The following is a 15459-nucleotide window of genomic DNA, read 5'->3' on the forward strand; positions in this document are numbered from 1 at the left end:
TTTTTAAAATTTTTTTGTAACTTGTAATTTGTCTGTCTGTCTGCCAGCAGAATATGTCAAAAACTTAAACGCTCCATCAAGTCAAAAAAATGTTTTCATTTTTGTTCCTACACTTGAATGTTAAGCTTCACCATGCAGATGTATGTGCAGAGTTTGACACTAGAGGGATGTGTTCACTAGGTGTAAGACAACAAGAAAAGTTCATGTAACCATTATCCTGGCCAATAGAAAGCAAGTCACTTCAAGTCACTCATGTAGGGATGTTAAGAATAACTCTGATGATGGAAATTTACCACGATCAATTTTTTTATGATGATCTGCGATCAAATCTTTTATTGTCCCTTCAAAAGTTTTCACATTCTTTGCTGAAAGTGTAACTTTTCTCTGTGCTCATTGAAAATCTAACTCAATTTTTATCATCAATCATATTTATGTGTGGAGGGGCTCTCTAAAGCAATAGTTCGACAATTTTGGAAATATGCCTAATTGTTTTCCTGAAGAGCTGCTTTGCTTGTCTTAGCATAGAGTTTGCTATCAGTGGAGGACAGCTAGCATGGATTTTCCAGAGGTAACGAAATCCACCCAGGAGCACAGAGCCCAAAAATCCCCCACAAAAAATGGGAATTGTTGTTTTTATACACGTTAAACACTTTTGCAAACTTCAAACAAGATATGTTTTAATTAGTGAGCTTTACAGGTGCTAACTAATTGTGTTACCTTAATACAGAGCCAGACCAGCTCTTTCCCCATTTTCCGTCTTTATTTTAAGCTCAGGGGTAGCTCTCCCAAATGTCATACTGCTCCATTGATTTGCAATTTGGAGACAGACAAGGGAAAAGCCTTTGGGAAGTGACCAAATGATTATATTGGGTGTATTATATCAGCGACTTTAGTCGTAACAATTACACTAAAACAGATACTTGTTTTGAAATAATGGCATCTATACAGGATATGAAATCTATTTATCTCAGATTTTAAGAGATAGGAATGATGTCTTTGAGGGAAGTGGTGAGTGGGAGCATTGTTCATCATTAGTGGGGGGGTTCACGCTTTCTGAATGCCATGTAGTGTGCACTGCAGTGTGAAAAATGAAAACTATTTTGAGAGACAGTGTATGGCTTTTTGTGGTTATGGACCTGAATACACTGTTTTGTTTAAGCTGCGATTTTTTTTCTCTCGTCCTCTCCATCAGACGCCCCTTCATCTGGCAGTGATAACCCAGCAGGCAAACATGGTGGAGGCTTTACTGAGGGAGGGGGCTGACCCCACTGCCTTGGACCGTAACGGCCAAACAGCGGTCCACCTCTGCTGCGAATATGACCAGCGTGACTGTCTGTCTGTTGTCCTCTCCCACTCTGCATCCTCCATATGCCTGGAGATCAGAAACTATGAGGGTAAGTTGTGGTCTGCTGAAGAAGCATCTTGGTATGTATTGTGTTGAAGATGTTCTTGACAAAGATTTGGGATGACTCACTAGCTCTTCTCATGAAGCTATTTATTCAAACAAAGCCTTGTTATTGTTTATAACCATATCCTCCTCAGATATATCGCTGTGATTAACTTAACTTGACTTGTAGAAAATAATTATGACCCACTGTATATGTACATCTGTCGCTTTTATAAGAGCAATTCACAGTACATTTTAGAAGAAGTAAAATGATCAAATAAGTAAGAAACCATCAACATGGTGATCGAAACACTGACACCAAACACAACAAAATGAATTGCTTTGAGGACTATGATCCTCTCTCCAGTCTGGTAACATAAGAAAGTGCTACAGGAATGAGTCCTAAAGTGGGGAACCTGGTTGGCACTTTTGCACCTCCAGTTCCTGAGTGCCATTTTTTATTTTTTATTTTTTTATTTTTTTGTTAGATGTCTAAATTAATGTCTATGCGAGATCCCACTTTTGTCGAGGGTACAATGGCGATGCTAACTTCCAGGTCAGCCTACAAAAATATGTCATCCCTGCAGCAATCCATAACAACCGCATAGACTACCTTACTAGTGTTTGTGCATAACAGTGTGTTGGGTGATATGAGAAATGTGAACCCTCTTTCAGGTGCATAGGTTGTTTTGGGTGTGTGGGCGGACAGAGAAGAGGGCACGTCCTTCCTCTGTGGTTTGATGTAACGTCACAGCTCAGATCTCCTTAGTGTGTCTGAACAGGAGACATTTTTACTGTGAAGATAAGTGTGGGTACAAGAGAAAAGCCCCCAAAATACACACAGGCTTTGTGTGTCTACAGTGAGTACTGTCTATCAGTAGTTGTGGGCCTGAGTTGTATGATTCGCAAACAGAAATGTGGTTTGAGTGACAGTATTCTGCAAATTCTCTGGTCTCTCAAAAAATGACTGATAAAGAAAAATTAATACATCACATCATTTCTGAGCTCTCCATGATACCGTCCAGAGTCGAATTTTGGATGCCCCTGCTGGTCTGCAAATCTCTCAGGGGAAGACGTCTTTTGGCCCCTCAGGTCACCTGTTAACCCAACCAAACAGAAAATCAGCATTTAAAACACAAAAACTAAATAAAAGTATTCATGCATTAATTTCTTTATTTATTTCAAAGGAGACACGTTATGTTCATTTTCAGGCGCATCATTTTATTTTAGTAAAAAACAAACAAAAGAACATCCGTTTTCTCAACCAACAACAACAGAACAGCTTGGCTAAACCAGTTCTTACTTGTTAAACTAGCTGCTTGGGATAAATTATATGAATGTGTGCTATGGTGACACAGTGTGATGTCACAAAGTCACGGAATTAAAGGGGGGACTACTGACAAGTCGAGAAAAAAAAAGCTATATACTGTCATGCCTACGCCTCACAGAGTATTTACTTTGTGTGGAGTTATTATAGTATACTTTATTGACAAACAGTGTGTATAACCTTTTTTTTGTGTGTGTTACAAGGTTGTGTTTTGTCATTGTTCTCAGGTTTGAGCCCTCTCCATCTGGCTGTGCTGCGTGGCCACAAGGATTTGGCCAGAATGCTGCTGGATGCAGGGGCTGACATCAACGCCATGGTCAGTCCCTGTGTTTCACTGACTCACCGCTGACTAAGTTTCACAACATCACTTTTTTACATTTACCGTCTTTGCATCCTCTGACTTTTCCCATGGTGCTTTTTTTTCTAATCAGGACATCAAAAGTGGTCAGAGTCCTCTCATGCACGCGGTGGAGAGCAATAACGCAGACATGGTCCACTTCCTCATTGAGGTAACAAGGGTGTGTGGGTTGGTAGGAAGGAGAGGAGAGAAGGGTTGTGACTCAGCTCTATTTGATACGTTTAGTTTTCTCTTTCCAGCTCATACTGAGTTTGCCATTCTTTTCCAGCTTATAGATAAGACCTTCAAAGAACTGGAGCAAAATATTCATACTTTAGCTTTATTATCAGAGCCTGGGAGACATGTTGTTCTCCTTCTTTCATCTCCCCTATCTGATCTGAACTCTCCTTGGATCTATCTTTGGTTTCACTTTCCATGCTGAAACTGCGTCCACTCTGGTTTTCTTTATGAATCACATCTGTGTCAACTTCTCTGTTTTTCTGTTGCAGAGTGGCTGTAATGTCAACAGCCAGTCGTATAGCGGGAACACGGCCCTGCATGGCGCCTGCGGCCGAGGTCAGGTGGACACGGTGAGGTTGCTGCTGAAGAGCGGAGCAGACAGCAGCCTTAAGAACTACCACAACGACACCCCTGTGATGGTAGCCAAGAACAAGAAAGTGAGCAAGGGGATGGCAGAAAGGGAAAATATGCATTATAAAGCAGACCTTGCTACAGCTACCACTTTTACTGTATTGTTTGTTTTAGTCAAAAAGCCTTTGAGCCTAGCCTTTGTGACTGTCCAAACATTTAATCACTCATTTTAATTATATGATGGAAAATCCCATTTATTTTCTACTTCACTTACATCAGAATGAATGCAAAGAGTTTGACTCAGCTTTGATTAAAATAGTGGGAAGGAATAGTTAAGAGCCATAATTGGAATGTAAATGTGCATACCCTTCCCTCTAGAGGTCAGACCTGGATGGTGCAGTGTTTTCTCCACTAGTAGGAGTTGTTTTTTTTTTTTTTTTTTTTTGTAACCCAGTGTAGATCACTGTGACACACAGACAAGGTTGTAACAGAGTGTAAATATTTTGCAGATAGCAGATGTGTTACGAGGGAGAGGCTCCAACCAGATAAGAGTTCAAGATCAACAATGTGTGTCTGTTTCACCACATGGGAGTAACTTAACGGAAAATGGTAAGAGCATGCAAATCTCCAAGGTGTTCATTACGGATATGCAATCTTGTTTTGAATGGAATGAATCTGTCACGTTATATCACTTTCTCAGCGCATGGTAACTCTTCTTAGTGCTGCAATATTTTCATCTCTGCTGCTGTTGTGTGCATGCGGACATTGATCACCTCTTTAGTTTGGATACATCACATGACGAGCATTTGTCATTTAACATTAAAAACTGTTGTGTTAAAATGTAATACAAGGAGTTTTTTTCTGGTCGTGAAACAGTCTCAAAGGACTTCTAATTTCTCTATTTGGCCTACACAAGGCAACAAGACTATCAGTGAGAAGACCGGCTATTCTTGTACAGATATTATAGATGTGAGATTTCATACTGCCACTGGGCTGGATGACCATGGAAGCCCTAAATGACTATGGGTCGAACATATTACATTCCCTCTTATTGCTTCTATCTTAATGTTTATTTAATCAGCAGTGCCTTGCCAGCATACATGGCGTGATAATGACATGAATCAAATTTGTTCTGTCACAATGTTGATTTCTGTTAAATTATCTTGGAAAAACATTTGTTATTCTGTGATAAAGACATTAGAAAATATTTAGTTTGTCATGGAAAAAAATGGAAGAAAGAACATATTTGACCCATGATGGTTTGGGGCTTCCATACATAATTACGATCCTGGCCCTCGTACTCGGTGTCAGATTACACAGCACACAGTCACAAAATTCACAGCATTTCCTTTGCACTCTTTGTCTCTCCTGCAGGGTCCCCATCTCCCAGCCATAGCCGTGGATGTTCCCCTTTGACCGCACCACACACCCTTAACCGCAGCTCCTCCAGCTCTCCGAAGACTCCATCGCTCTATCCATTTTTCTAGCTCAGAGTTCTTGTCCAGTGCAACTCGCAACTACCTCCACACAGCCAACCACCAAAGGGGCTTCACTGCTTGAAGGGACATTCGGGAGACGGGTCCAGCCAATGGAATGGAAATCCTGCGCCTGTTATAAGACTCCCCCTACATGCTGGCCTTGTTGTCCTGGGCTGCATGACAAGAGACAGTCATAGTTGGCAGCTCTTCTTGGGTATCGATGCCTGGACATAGTGTGCCTGCATCCTGCCTGCCCATCCAGCTGCTGTTGTGGGCACTCGACTAATGACTGGGAGTAAACTGGTGACCTACAAGCTGCTGCAGCGATCAGCTGGATTTCTCTACATGGACCAGAAATACGCCTTTGCATGCAATTAGGGCTACGCATAAAGAACTGTTTTGGAACAGAAATTATGGACCTAAGCTCTTTAAAGTGTTTTGACCTTTACTTCAGTAGAAATATAGAAGGAAATCAAGGGATCATAATTATGCAAGAAATGTCCCAACGTAGACTAGAACTTGGAATGTTTTTTTTTTCTTTTAAAAATGTATCCAGTCTGCTCACTGCAAGGCTTGATGATGTACATAACTTCACATGCTTTATATTGCACTGTTCACTGCCTTCTTTTGGCTATTTTAATACTGTTCGTAAACATTACCTTCGAGATCTGTTTATGTGCGTGTATTGTTTTATCAGTGTAAAAAGTTGAAGATATTTTTTGATATAAAAGCAGTCCAACAGATTCACTCGTGGCTTGTTTTTGTCAGCTCGTCCCACAGGAGCGTTTGGGAATTTGAAAGCAGGGTTGTGATTGGTCAGTAGGAGGTCCTCGGGCGCAAACAGCCAGCCCAAAAACGAACGCGCGGCCATGTTGAATTTCCGAGATTCTGAAAGAAGAGACAAAAGAGCGACAACTCGGTGGATTTCTGTAAACAGCGAGTATTTAGCAAACTCAATGAAACTGCCGATATAACACTGAGCAACGACACAACGAGGAACACTGTGGGTGGATGTAGCAAAGCCAATGTAGCATCTTACTCCGACTGGGTAAATAGCCATTTCTCTAGCATATTGATCAGCGTATCCGTTGATGTTAGCACGCACTGGCTAAGCTAACACTAGCACGCTAGCTTGGTCGTTTGGTCAGACTGAATAAAAGTTTTGAACCAACAGCCGCGATCCGTGAAGAGCCAGAAAAATCTGCTTTTTGAAGGACGCCTCCGGGTTTACCGTCTGAAAATGTGTGTACCTTAGAAACCCACATAAGACCGAACGCTTAACCTCTTGCTAACGTTAGCCGGATTGGTAGAGCCACGTTGCTATGCACAAACTTTTTAAACGCTGCTTCCAGACGTGCTAACTGACTTCTCTAAAGCTAACTTTCCCGTCGATCAGTGACAAGGAAGTGATCATGAAAGAGTGCCGACTGGTTGGTGTGCCAATGATTGGTTTTACTGCGTATTGTGTACCAAAAGTTAAAGATCCAGTGGCTAACTTTCAACGTAACTGAAGTTGTCGACTTGAGCGTCCAAACGCCAGTACGTTAGCATAAGTTAGCATTAGGTCAAGCTAGCGCTCACCCGTGGGATCACAACAAAGCCACACTGGCAGGTTGTAATCGCTATTTCTTGTCAATATTGGCATTTTACTGGGTATTTTTCACTACTTTAATATTGCTGACTCAACGCTACACGGGGAAACGTTTTTTTTACTTGTAAAACTTGTTTTGATGGTTAACCGAATAAGCTTTTTGTTTGTGTTTTTAGTTTGTTAAAGGTGTGCACACCTTACAGTATGTTTTTGCTCTTCAGTGATTTTGATTAACGGTGGTTTATATCACTGACTGTGTTTTTTGTTTATTGATCCCCTTGTTAAAGCTTTACAATGTTAAAATCCACGATTGTTTGTTGTCTGGCAGGTAACCTGGATTGTTTGTTGGACTGGGAATCCCCAAAGCACTTTGCAGCCTGCCATCTCAACTGTTGCTGCAGAAGTAAAGGAAACTGGAACAAGTAAACCACAGACATTTAAAGTGGGCTGTCCATGATTTCTGGAGTGATTTTTCTGAGCCAGTATTAAGCCCCAGCAAAGACATTTGAACACTTTCAATGTCCAAGGAACAATTTATATTAAAAGTCTGAGACGTGACCAAGCAGATCATATTGCTTCTTGCCTCTCGCAATTTTGAATGTATAAACCTAGCACTGGGACTTAAAAAGCCAAGCAAAGATACCTGAAGAACACAGCAACATTTCTGGATCATCATTACAGCGAGGATCAAAGGACTCTTGACAAACTTTTTGAAAGAAAATGAGAGGGGTTTTTTGGTCACATGTTTGATTTATTTATTCATATGAATGTTACTTTCTCCCTTTTTTGGAGAGTGGTCTTGTAAATAGACATAATTCATACACAGACTTCTTCTTTTCAAGAGGTCTGAACGTCCGATTGTGGACACAATACATTCTTAAGAGAGGAAAGATAGAGAAAAAGTTGTATTTTTTCAGCTTTTAGGGTTTGGTTTTTTACACACAGGTGCATTAATCAAAACAGTTGCAAGAAAAAGACGCAGATATAAATATAACACAGTTGAGACGTTGATCCCATGGCTACAGCAAGGACAGCAAACCCAGCGCCAATGATTGGATTGAATAAACCAGCAAATGGGCAGTTCAGAGGACAGACTAAGCCAGCTGGGCAACTGCCAGGACTCCTTGCACCTGCCCAGCAGCCCAGTGGCCCCATGAGAATGACCAGCATTCCTCAAAGCAGTGGGGGCATCAAGTAAGACCCTGGTTCCATACGTTCTCACTTCTGCATTGAAAGAAATGTAGATAAAAGTTGGATTTTGTATCAGTTAATCATTTTTGCAGGTTGACTACTTACACTGGATACAGGAATCAAAATATAAAAACAAATGTTATCCCTTACAACAGGACAAAGCTATCAGGTATTTCTTGCAAAAGAAAGTTTAACACAGATTTTTGGACATTCCATTTCTTGTGAGGGTTAACAATAATTGCTAGCTCCTTCAGGGATACATGAAAAATAGTTTAGAGGTGGAAGACTTGATTTTTGTTGTTCAGTATATTTCAAAGTCACTTTAAAAATGTTACATTTATTGAGACTTGACAATGTTAATTCTTAACCTTTTATAAAGGTTTGGCGATGACTGGAAGAAGTCCCTGGAGCTTCCTCCCAAAGATACCCGGATGAGAACTTCGGTAAGTGGATTCAATTACAGCCAACTTAATTATTCAGTGTTTATAAATCCATTTTCTTTTGAATTAAGATTCACCAAATATGGGTTGGCTGCTAATGCTTTCACATCAACAAGGACTTAGGATTGCCTAAAACAGTAATCTTATTTTTCTGCTCTGGTCTACCAGGATGTGACATCAACCAAGGGAAATGAATTTGAAGACTACTGCCTGAAGCGGGAACTTCTAATGGGGATCTTTGAAATGGGATGGGAGAAACCCTCCCCTATCCAGGTAAATGAATCCATAAGAGCTGAATGCAGTCTTGATTGTGAGGCGAGCTTGATTTGGAATTATTTGTGAAACACCTTGAGGCTGCTTTTAAAATCTACCAAAAAGCTGTTTTTTACAAATCAGATTTATGAAAGGAATTACCATTGCTTGGTTTCAGTTCAGGATTTGTCAAAAAAATAATGTAGTTGGCCTCATTTGACTATACTGCCAACCAACCATTTTACCTGGCATCTAGCAATGCTACCTGGGCTGGTTTTGCAGCATTCCACAACCAGCCAGAGGATCCCATCACTCCTGTGTGTGTCTGTGTGTCTGTTTTCGCACATTGTACTAATTGGAGTTGTCTGTCTGCCAAAAGGAGGAAAGTATCCCCATCGCTCTGTCAGGCAGAGATATCCTGGCTCGGGCAAAGAATGGCACAGGGAAAAGTGGAGCCTACCTCATCCCTCTCCTGGAAAGAATAGACCTGAAAAAGGATTTCATCCAAGGTAAGTAATGTTGCCTCCGCCGGACTCAGCTGTTTTTGGAGCAGTCGTAATTTGACAGATATACATCTCCAAGCGGCTCATTTTTGACTGTTGTACTTTTAATATTATATTGATGTTTATGGGGGGTTTTTTGTTCAACAAACTATAATCCATGACCACTGAACTTTTCTACTTCATATCCATTTCTTTCGACTGTTGGTGGAAAAGGAACTGAAATATAGTAGTGAGCATCACTTTATATAATATTCCCTGTGCATCCCACCAACCCTTGCATTTCATCAGCCCTTGCCATTTTTGTCTCATTCCAGCCATAGTATTGGTGCCAACAAGAGAGTTGGCCCTACAGGTGAGCCAAATCAGCATTCAGATCAGCAAGCACCTCGGAGGGGTCAAGGTCATGGCTACCACAGGTGGCACCAACTTGAGGGATGACATAATGCGTCTTGATGAGACAGGTACTTGTCATGCAGTTAACGTTCAAGGAATTGAAAAGGCTTGTTTCCATAAAGAAGATTGTATTTAAGTGGTGATGTGAATGTGGTCAACAAACACGTGTTGACTACAGTTAAGCATGTTACTGATGTGCTGTCTGTACCTCCTCCTCTCCGGATAGTGCATGTAGTGATTGCTACACCAGGCAGGATACTAGACCTGATCAAGAAGGGTGTGGCAAAAGTGGAGAGGGCCCAAATGATAGTCATGGATGAGGTGGGTTTCACTCTTAATCTCAGAATCCACTTTTCAATATGGTTGACAGTGTTTATAAAATTCCTTACTGTTAAATGTCTCTTCAGGCAGATAAACTGCTGTCCCAGGACTTTGTGGTCATAATTGAAGATATTATCAGCTTCTTTCCAAAGGAACGTCAGATCCTGCTTTACTCTGCCACTTTTCCCATCAGTGTGCAAAAATTCATGGTAAGAACTCAAAACAGCGATTTGACTACCTGAGGAGGGTAAGATTCAAGAATCTTGTTTGCACTTCATGATACACCTTGAATGTCTTGTCCAGAGCAAGCACCTGAAGAAGCCTTACGAGATCAACCTGATGGAGGAGCTGACGTTGAAGGGCATCACTCAGTACTATGCCTATGTGACTGAAAGACAGAAGGTCCACTGTCTCAACACACTCTTTTCCAGGGTGAGTGTTCAGTGCCTACGAGTTGCATGCTGAGAGGCTTAAAAAGCTGCATAATTTCAGAGATTAACTATATACCTGGCTGCCCTTTTTGGTTAAGAGCTGTTATTCATACACTGAGTGTGACACTAACAAAGTACTGAATCATCATAAAAAGGTGGCTCTTTACAACTGCATTTGTTATTTTTAGTGATAGAAAGTATTTAAAATTGAATTAATGGAAACAAATGTTCCATCAATTCAGGAGACTCTCTTATATAAAGGCAATGATTACATACAATATATAAAGAATTTGATTCAAAGACAACAGATTGAGAAAATTATATCCATATGTAGTATATTCAGGCAAAGAGGTGCATGTAGCCTGTAAGCTGCCATTTGGCCACCGTAGCTATGGTGAAACTCATAGGATACCTGAGATGGAGCATAAAAAATGCATTATTCCTAAGGGCATCAATAATCATAAATCTATATCTTTCTATTACAGCTTCAGATCAATCAGTCGATCATCTTCTGTAACTCCACCCAGAGGGTTGAGCTTCTGGCCAAGAAAATCACCCAACTGGGCTATTCTTGCTTCTACATTCATGCAAAAATGATGCAGGAATACAGGAACCGCGTGTTCCACGACTTCAGGAATGGATTGTGCAGGAACCTGGTCTGCACAGGTGGGTGAAGAGGGTTGTGCATTTCAGAAAATGAAGTTGGATTTTAAATCATGCGTGGCTAGTCGGCTTAATATTGTTAATGTTTTTCATAGACCTTTTCACAAGGGGAATCGACATCCAGGCTGTGAATGTGGTCATCAATTTTGACTTCCCCAAAAGCGCAGAGACCTACCTGCACCGCATTGGCAGATCAGGTGAGACTTTCAGCAATACCTTTTAGGTAACAGACACCATACCCAGGTCAACTTTATGAAAGTACATAATACCTACGTTATGTCTCTTCTTCCTCAGGGCGTTTTGGTCACCTGGGTCTGGCTATCAATCTGATAACCTGTGACGACCGCTACAACCTGAAGAACATCGAGGATCAACTGGTTACTGAAATTAAGCCCATCCCAGGCAGCATCGATAAGAGCCTGTATGTGGCAGAGTTTCACTCTGTTGACCCAGATGATGAGGAGGATGATGATGGCATCGAAGGTGGAGCCAAAATCAAGGAACTGTGAACAGTCTGAATGGTCAGTTCTTCAAACAGCTCAAAAACAGCCGTGACCGCAAAAAAAAACATTTTAAGATTTATTTTTTTGTAAACTCAGTGAAAGCATCTTTAGAGTAGGAGCTTTCTTTACTCTTCTTAAAACCCTGTCTACACAGGTCACTACACCTGTAATGATTAAGTGATTTGTTTATTTAAAAGAAGATAATTGCCAGTTGTTGAGATGATTTAATCATTTCAGTAATTTTTCAAACAAATGTTTTGCTTGTTTCAACATTAAATGTAATGATTTACTGTTTTTTGTCATTCATGACAATGGGTATAGTAACTTAAAGTTATAGTCTTTTGGTTGGACAAAAGACGCTATTTTAAGTCTGACCTTTTGTGCTCTGGGAAGTGGTTGAGCATTTTTTTTTTTTACAAGTTCTTGACTAAAGGATGAAGGTGAGTTTGAGTGCTTTACCTGACCCAGCTTTATATTGCCAGTCCAGGAACTCTCTAGTACCTTTTACGCTCATGAATATTCACCAGAAAGTGTATAAGTTACAAGTTCATTATGTAGTACCAGGTGAATAATTGAAATTATAAAAATGTAAGAGAAACTGTCTCCACTACTTGGTTCTGACAGTGTGTGTATATATGAATGAGAGCATTAAGTTTATACCCAGTCTTTTCATAATACTGGTCTTGGCACTCCTGCTTGAAGGAGAGCAAACACTAGCAACCTTGCTAATGGATGATATCCTCTTTCATCAAGTAGATTAACGTAAGTTTCAAGGATTTAAGGGTGAAGGGTTAACTGTTGTCCTCGGCCTGCACTACAGCACTCAACATAGATTTGTACAGAGCTGATCAGCGCAAACAACCAGCTGTCTCCTGCGGGTTTGCTAAATCCGTGACTCATTCACATGGCGGTTATCAGAAGGTCTAACTTGGCTTTTGTACTTTGTTTTTCAGGTGAAACTTGGTGCCTGGCATTCGTCACAATACTTTTGATGCTTCACACAAGATTCCAAGTGAAAATTTCTGTTCTCCACTTGGCCACCAAAATGGTCTAATTGAGATATCTTGTCATTTCCTGTTTGAGTTTAAAGCCATCTCCAGTTCTGTCTGTGCATATGCTACTAAACTATCTTCCCAACTGAAAATTACACTTTTACTAATCAAATTTACTTTCTGCTGTGCTGCCAGAAATGGTCACATACATGTGGTATGGGCTACTGGTGAAAGTATCATTTAACTCAGCAACTCTCAAAAGATGTATACTGTGATTAATGGTATTTGTACTGCGATGATGAAATGAAAATGTAAAACCAAAGTTAGACTTGGAGGAACAAACACAACTCATGTCTTTGCTCTACAGATGTACTTAATATGGCCATGGTCACATCCTGTTAACATGCCTTTTAAGCAGATGCTTTTACAAAAAACAAATCTACATTCAGTTGCTACTTTATTAGATACACCATTTTAATACTGGAACAAATTGCTTGAGATTTAGGGGGATTCAACAAGGTCCAGGAAACATTCCTTAGACAGGCTGGATTATGTTGACATGATAATGTCCTGCAGTTGGTGCTGATTTTGTTAAAACGCGTCATCTTGTGACATGGTCGCCGACGAAAAGACTCTCACGTTTAAGTAATCATCATTTTGTATTAAGTGGCCTAAAGTGTGCCAAAAAGATAGGAATACCTTGACACTGCCACCACCAGCCTAAAATGTTGATGGATTCAAATTGTTTACACCCAATTCTGTCCATACGATCTGTGAGAATCAACATTTGCAAGACTAAGCTACATTTTTCCAATAATGTGAAGTTTTGGTGAGCCCATCTCACCAGCCTCAGTTTTTTTTTTTTTTAAACATCCACTGTTCAAGTGGTTATTTGTTACTATTGCCCTCCTGCTGCTCGAACAATCATTCCACAGTTGTAAGTCACTGAGGTCACATTTTTTTTTCCCCAATTCTGATGTTTGGTCTGAACACTTACCTGTTTTGACCATGTTTGCATGGTTTATATGCATTAAGTGGCTTATTAGATATTGTGCATCAATGTGCAGGGCTACCTAATAATGGGGCAACTGGATGAAGTTTGTTTTTTAGCTTTGGCCATCAATTCTGTTTTCCCACCAAATTAAAATCCTTCAAAAGGGAACCAAAGTTGGAAGAGAAGACAGTTACGTCAGAATATGAATGGCTTCAGACACCAAAATGACCAAGAGGGCTGCTGTGGTGCTCCAGTACAGATCACCAGAAATGGTGTTGCTGATAAGGAACTTGCTAGTCTTTTTTTGTATTGAAGTGTTTACAGCAGAAATAAGAGATTTATAAATGCCAGTATAATGTCAGTGACACCAGTGCATTTTGTGAAAGCACCGTTTAATATTTGATATCAAGTCTGTATTTCTTGTTCCCTTTCAAAGCCATAGCAAGCCAGGTCAGGTCTTGAGGTTGTCGGTAAATAACATGACAGGATGAGCGGGGTGTTCGTTAACTTTGTCTCAGACTCATCTACTTGTTCAGTCATGTTAATGTATTTTGTGTCCCTGATTACCTCCAAAGTGCCTTAGTCTGTCAAACCTCTACATCACCCAGGCTCTTGTTCCAACTTTGTGTTGTACCTAAAATGGCATCCAATTAACCTGTTAGTTATTCAGTTGTGAAAAAACAGTGACAGTCTGAGATGTTGAGTTTTCCTTGTTTGTAACTGATGCGTTAGTCTTACGAGATATTGTAAGTATGACCAGCTACAACTGCTCTTGGTCACTGAATGTATTACCGCCATGGTGTACTTGTCTGACCACATTGTTAGAAGAGATGTACATCTTGAATTTAAAACATAACACATTACATAAATGCCATGCACCAGCAGAGAAGGGACCACTGAGTGTGCCCTCTTCTAAAGCATCTGAAGTATTCATTAGCCTTAACTTTCTCCATGTCTGACTCTGCAGCGCCCTTTTTGATAGATTTTGGTTCCCCAGTTATTTGGCCTTATTACAGGTGACTTGAATGAATACATGTAATGTGATGGCAAAAAAAAAAAGTAACATTTTCCGAGTGGGTTTTTTAAACTGGTACCATTGTGTCACATCACTGCATTCTGGAGAAAGAAATACACTCATGACTTGATGACCAGGTTCTTTAAGTAGACAGACAGGCAAGAATTTTCTGTTAAGTGTGAATGCCAGCGCCTCAAATGAAATAAAGTCCAAATGACTAACTTTTGTGTTTTTTAATGTGTATATTTAGCAGGTCATTCTTTTTGTAAAGGGGGAAAAAAAGGCACCCGATTGGAGTTACTCATACACTGGGGCAGCTAAGGGTATTATTCAGTGTAACAGCTGTACCCTTTTCATTTGGGTTTTGATTTTGAATTTAGGTTTTTCACCTAATTCTGATCCAGCTGACTTAATGTTATTGCTTGTTGAGACAGGAAACCATTTGAAACTACCAACATTACAGTTCTTATTTGCATGAAATTTAACATAGCATCTTATCAGTTATACTGTTTTGTTTTCTCAGTTCCTGGATATGTATGGGACGATGATTATGTCATTTGATCCAATAGACACTTTTTGTGTGCCCAATTTCTTACAGAATATTGCTGTTTAACATAATCTGAGACTATACCAAATGCATACAAAGGTATGTCCTGATGCTTTTTGTAGTGTCTGACTGAAAGTGGGAAAAACAGTGGAATTCCCCTAAACTGCTGCATCTCTAAACAATCTCGTTCATTAATAATACAACCCCAGGGCATTTGAAGGTGGGAACAGTTGGGGTACTGAGTCAGTCGACACAATGACTCCATAATAAATAGTGTGTGATAACATTTTATGTTGCAACACAGACAAATCTGAGCACCTGAACATATTACTGGTCAGAGTAGCCACAACGAGCTACAGTCAAAAACAGTAAGGCGATGATGAGAGAAAGATAAAGAGAACTGCCCCAGACTCCCTTACAAAATCTCTGTATTTTATGAGTTGTTCAGTTAGGAGAAACTGTATAAACTTTGTGCAGCGCTGTTTCTGACACATTCGTAACTA

General features: G+C 40.2%; 1 protein-coding gene across 4 annotated transcripts in view; it reads left to right on the forward strand.

Annotated features, from left to right (window-relative positions):
* ddx61 (DEAD (Asp-Glu-Ala-Asp) box helicase 61) overlaps nt 1-14631 on the forward strand; it is a 30994-nt gene extending 16363 nt beyond the window's left edge. The window contains exons 1-13 of one of the 4 annotated variants that reach the window (XM_037073064.1): nt 5954-6168; nt 7040-7905; nt 8282-8345; nt 8511-8615; nt 8974-9103; nt 9412-9558; nt 9717-9811; nt 9898-10020; nt 10115-10243; nt 10728-10908; nt 11001-11102; nt 11200-11426; nt 12362-14631. In XM_037073064.1, the coding sequence (XP_036928959.1) occupies nt 7727-7905; nt 8282-8345; nt 8511-8615; nt 8974-9103; nt 9412-9558; nt 9717-9811; nt 9898-10020; nt 10115-10243; nt 10728-10908; nt 11001-11102; nt 11200-11414 (1470 nt within the window). In that variant the 5' untranslated portion in view covers nt 5954-6168; nt 7040-7726 and the 3' untranslated portion in view covers nt 11415-11426; nt 12362-14631. Of the gene's footprint in view, nt 1-1192; nt 1395-2941; nt 3031-3145; nt 3224-3560; nt 3729-4151; nt 4252-5016; nt 6169-6410; nt 6551-6604; nt 6733-7039; nt 7906-8281; nt 8346-8510; nt 8616-8973; nt 9104-9411; nt 9559-9716; nt 9812-9897; nt 10021-10114; nt 10244-10727; nt 10909-11000; nt 11103-11199; nt 11427-12361 lie in introns of those variants that run through there. The other 3 variants (XM_037073065.1, XM_037073066.1, XR_005070512.1) reach the window with 3 other exon arrangements.
* The last annotated feature ends 828 nt before the right edge of the window (nt 14632-15459 follow it).

The sequence above is a fragment of the Acanthopagrus latus genome, chromosome 17 (assembly GCF_904848185.1).
Source record: "Acanthopagrus latus isolate v.2019 chromosome 17, fAcaLat1.1, whole genome shotgun sequence".
In the NCBI taxonomy this organism is placed as follows: domain Eukaryota; kingdom Metazoa; phylum Chordata; class Actinopteri; order Spariformes; family Sparidae; genus Acanthopagrus; species Acanthopagrus latus.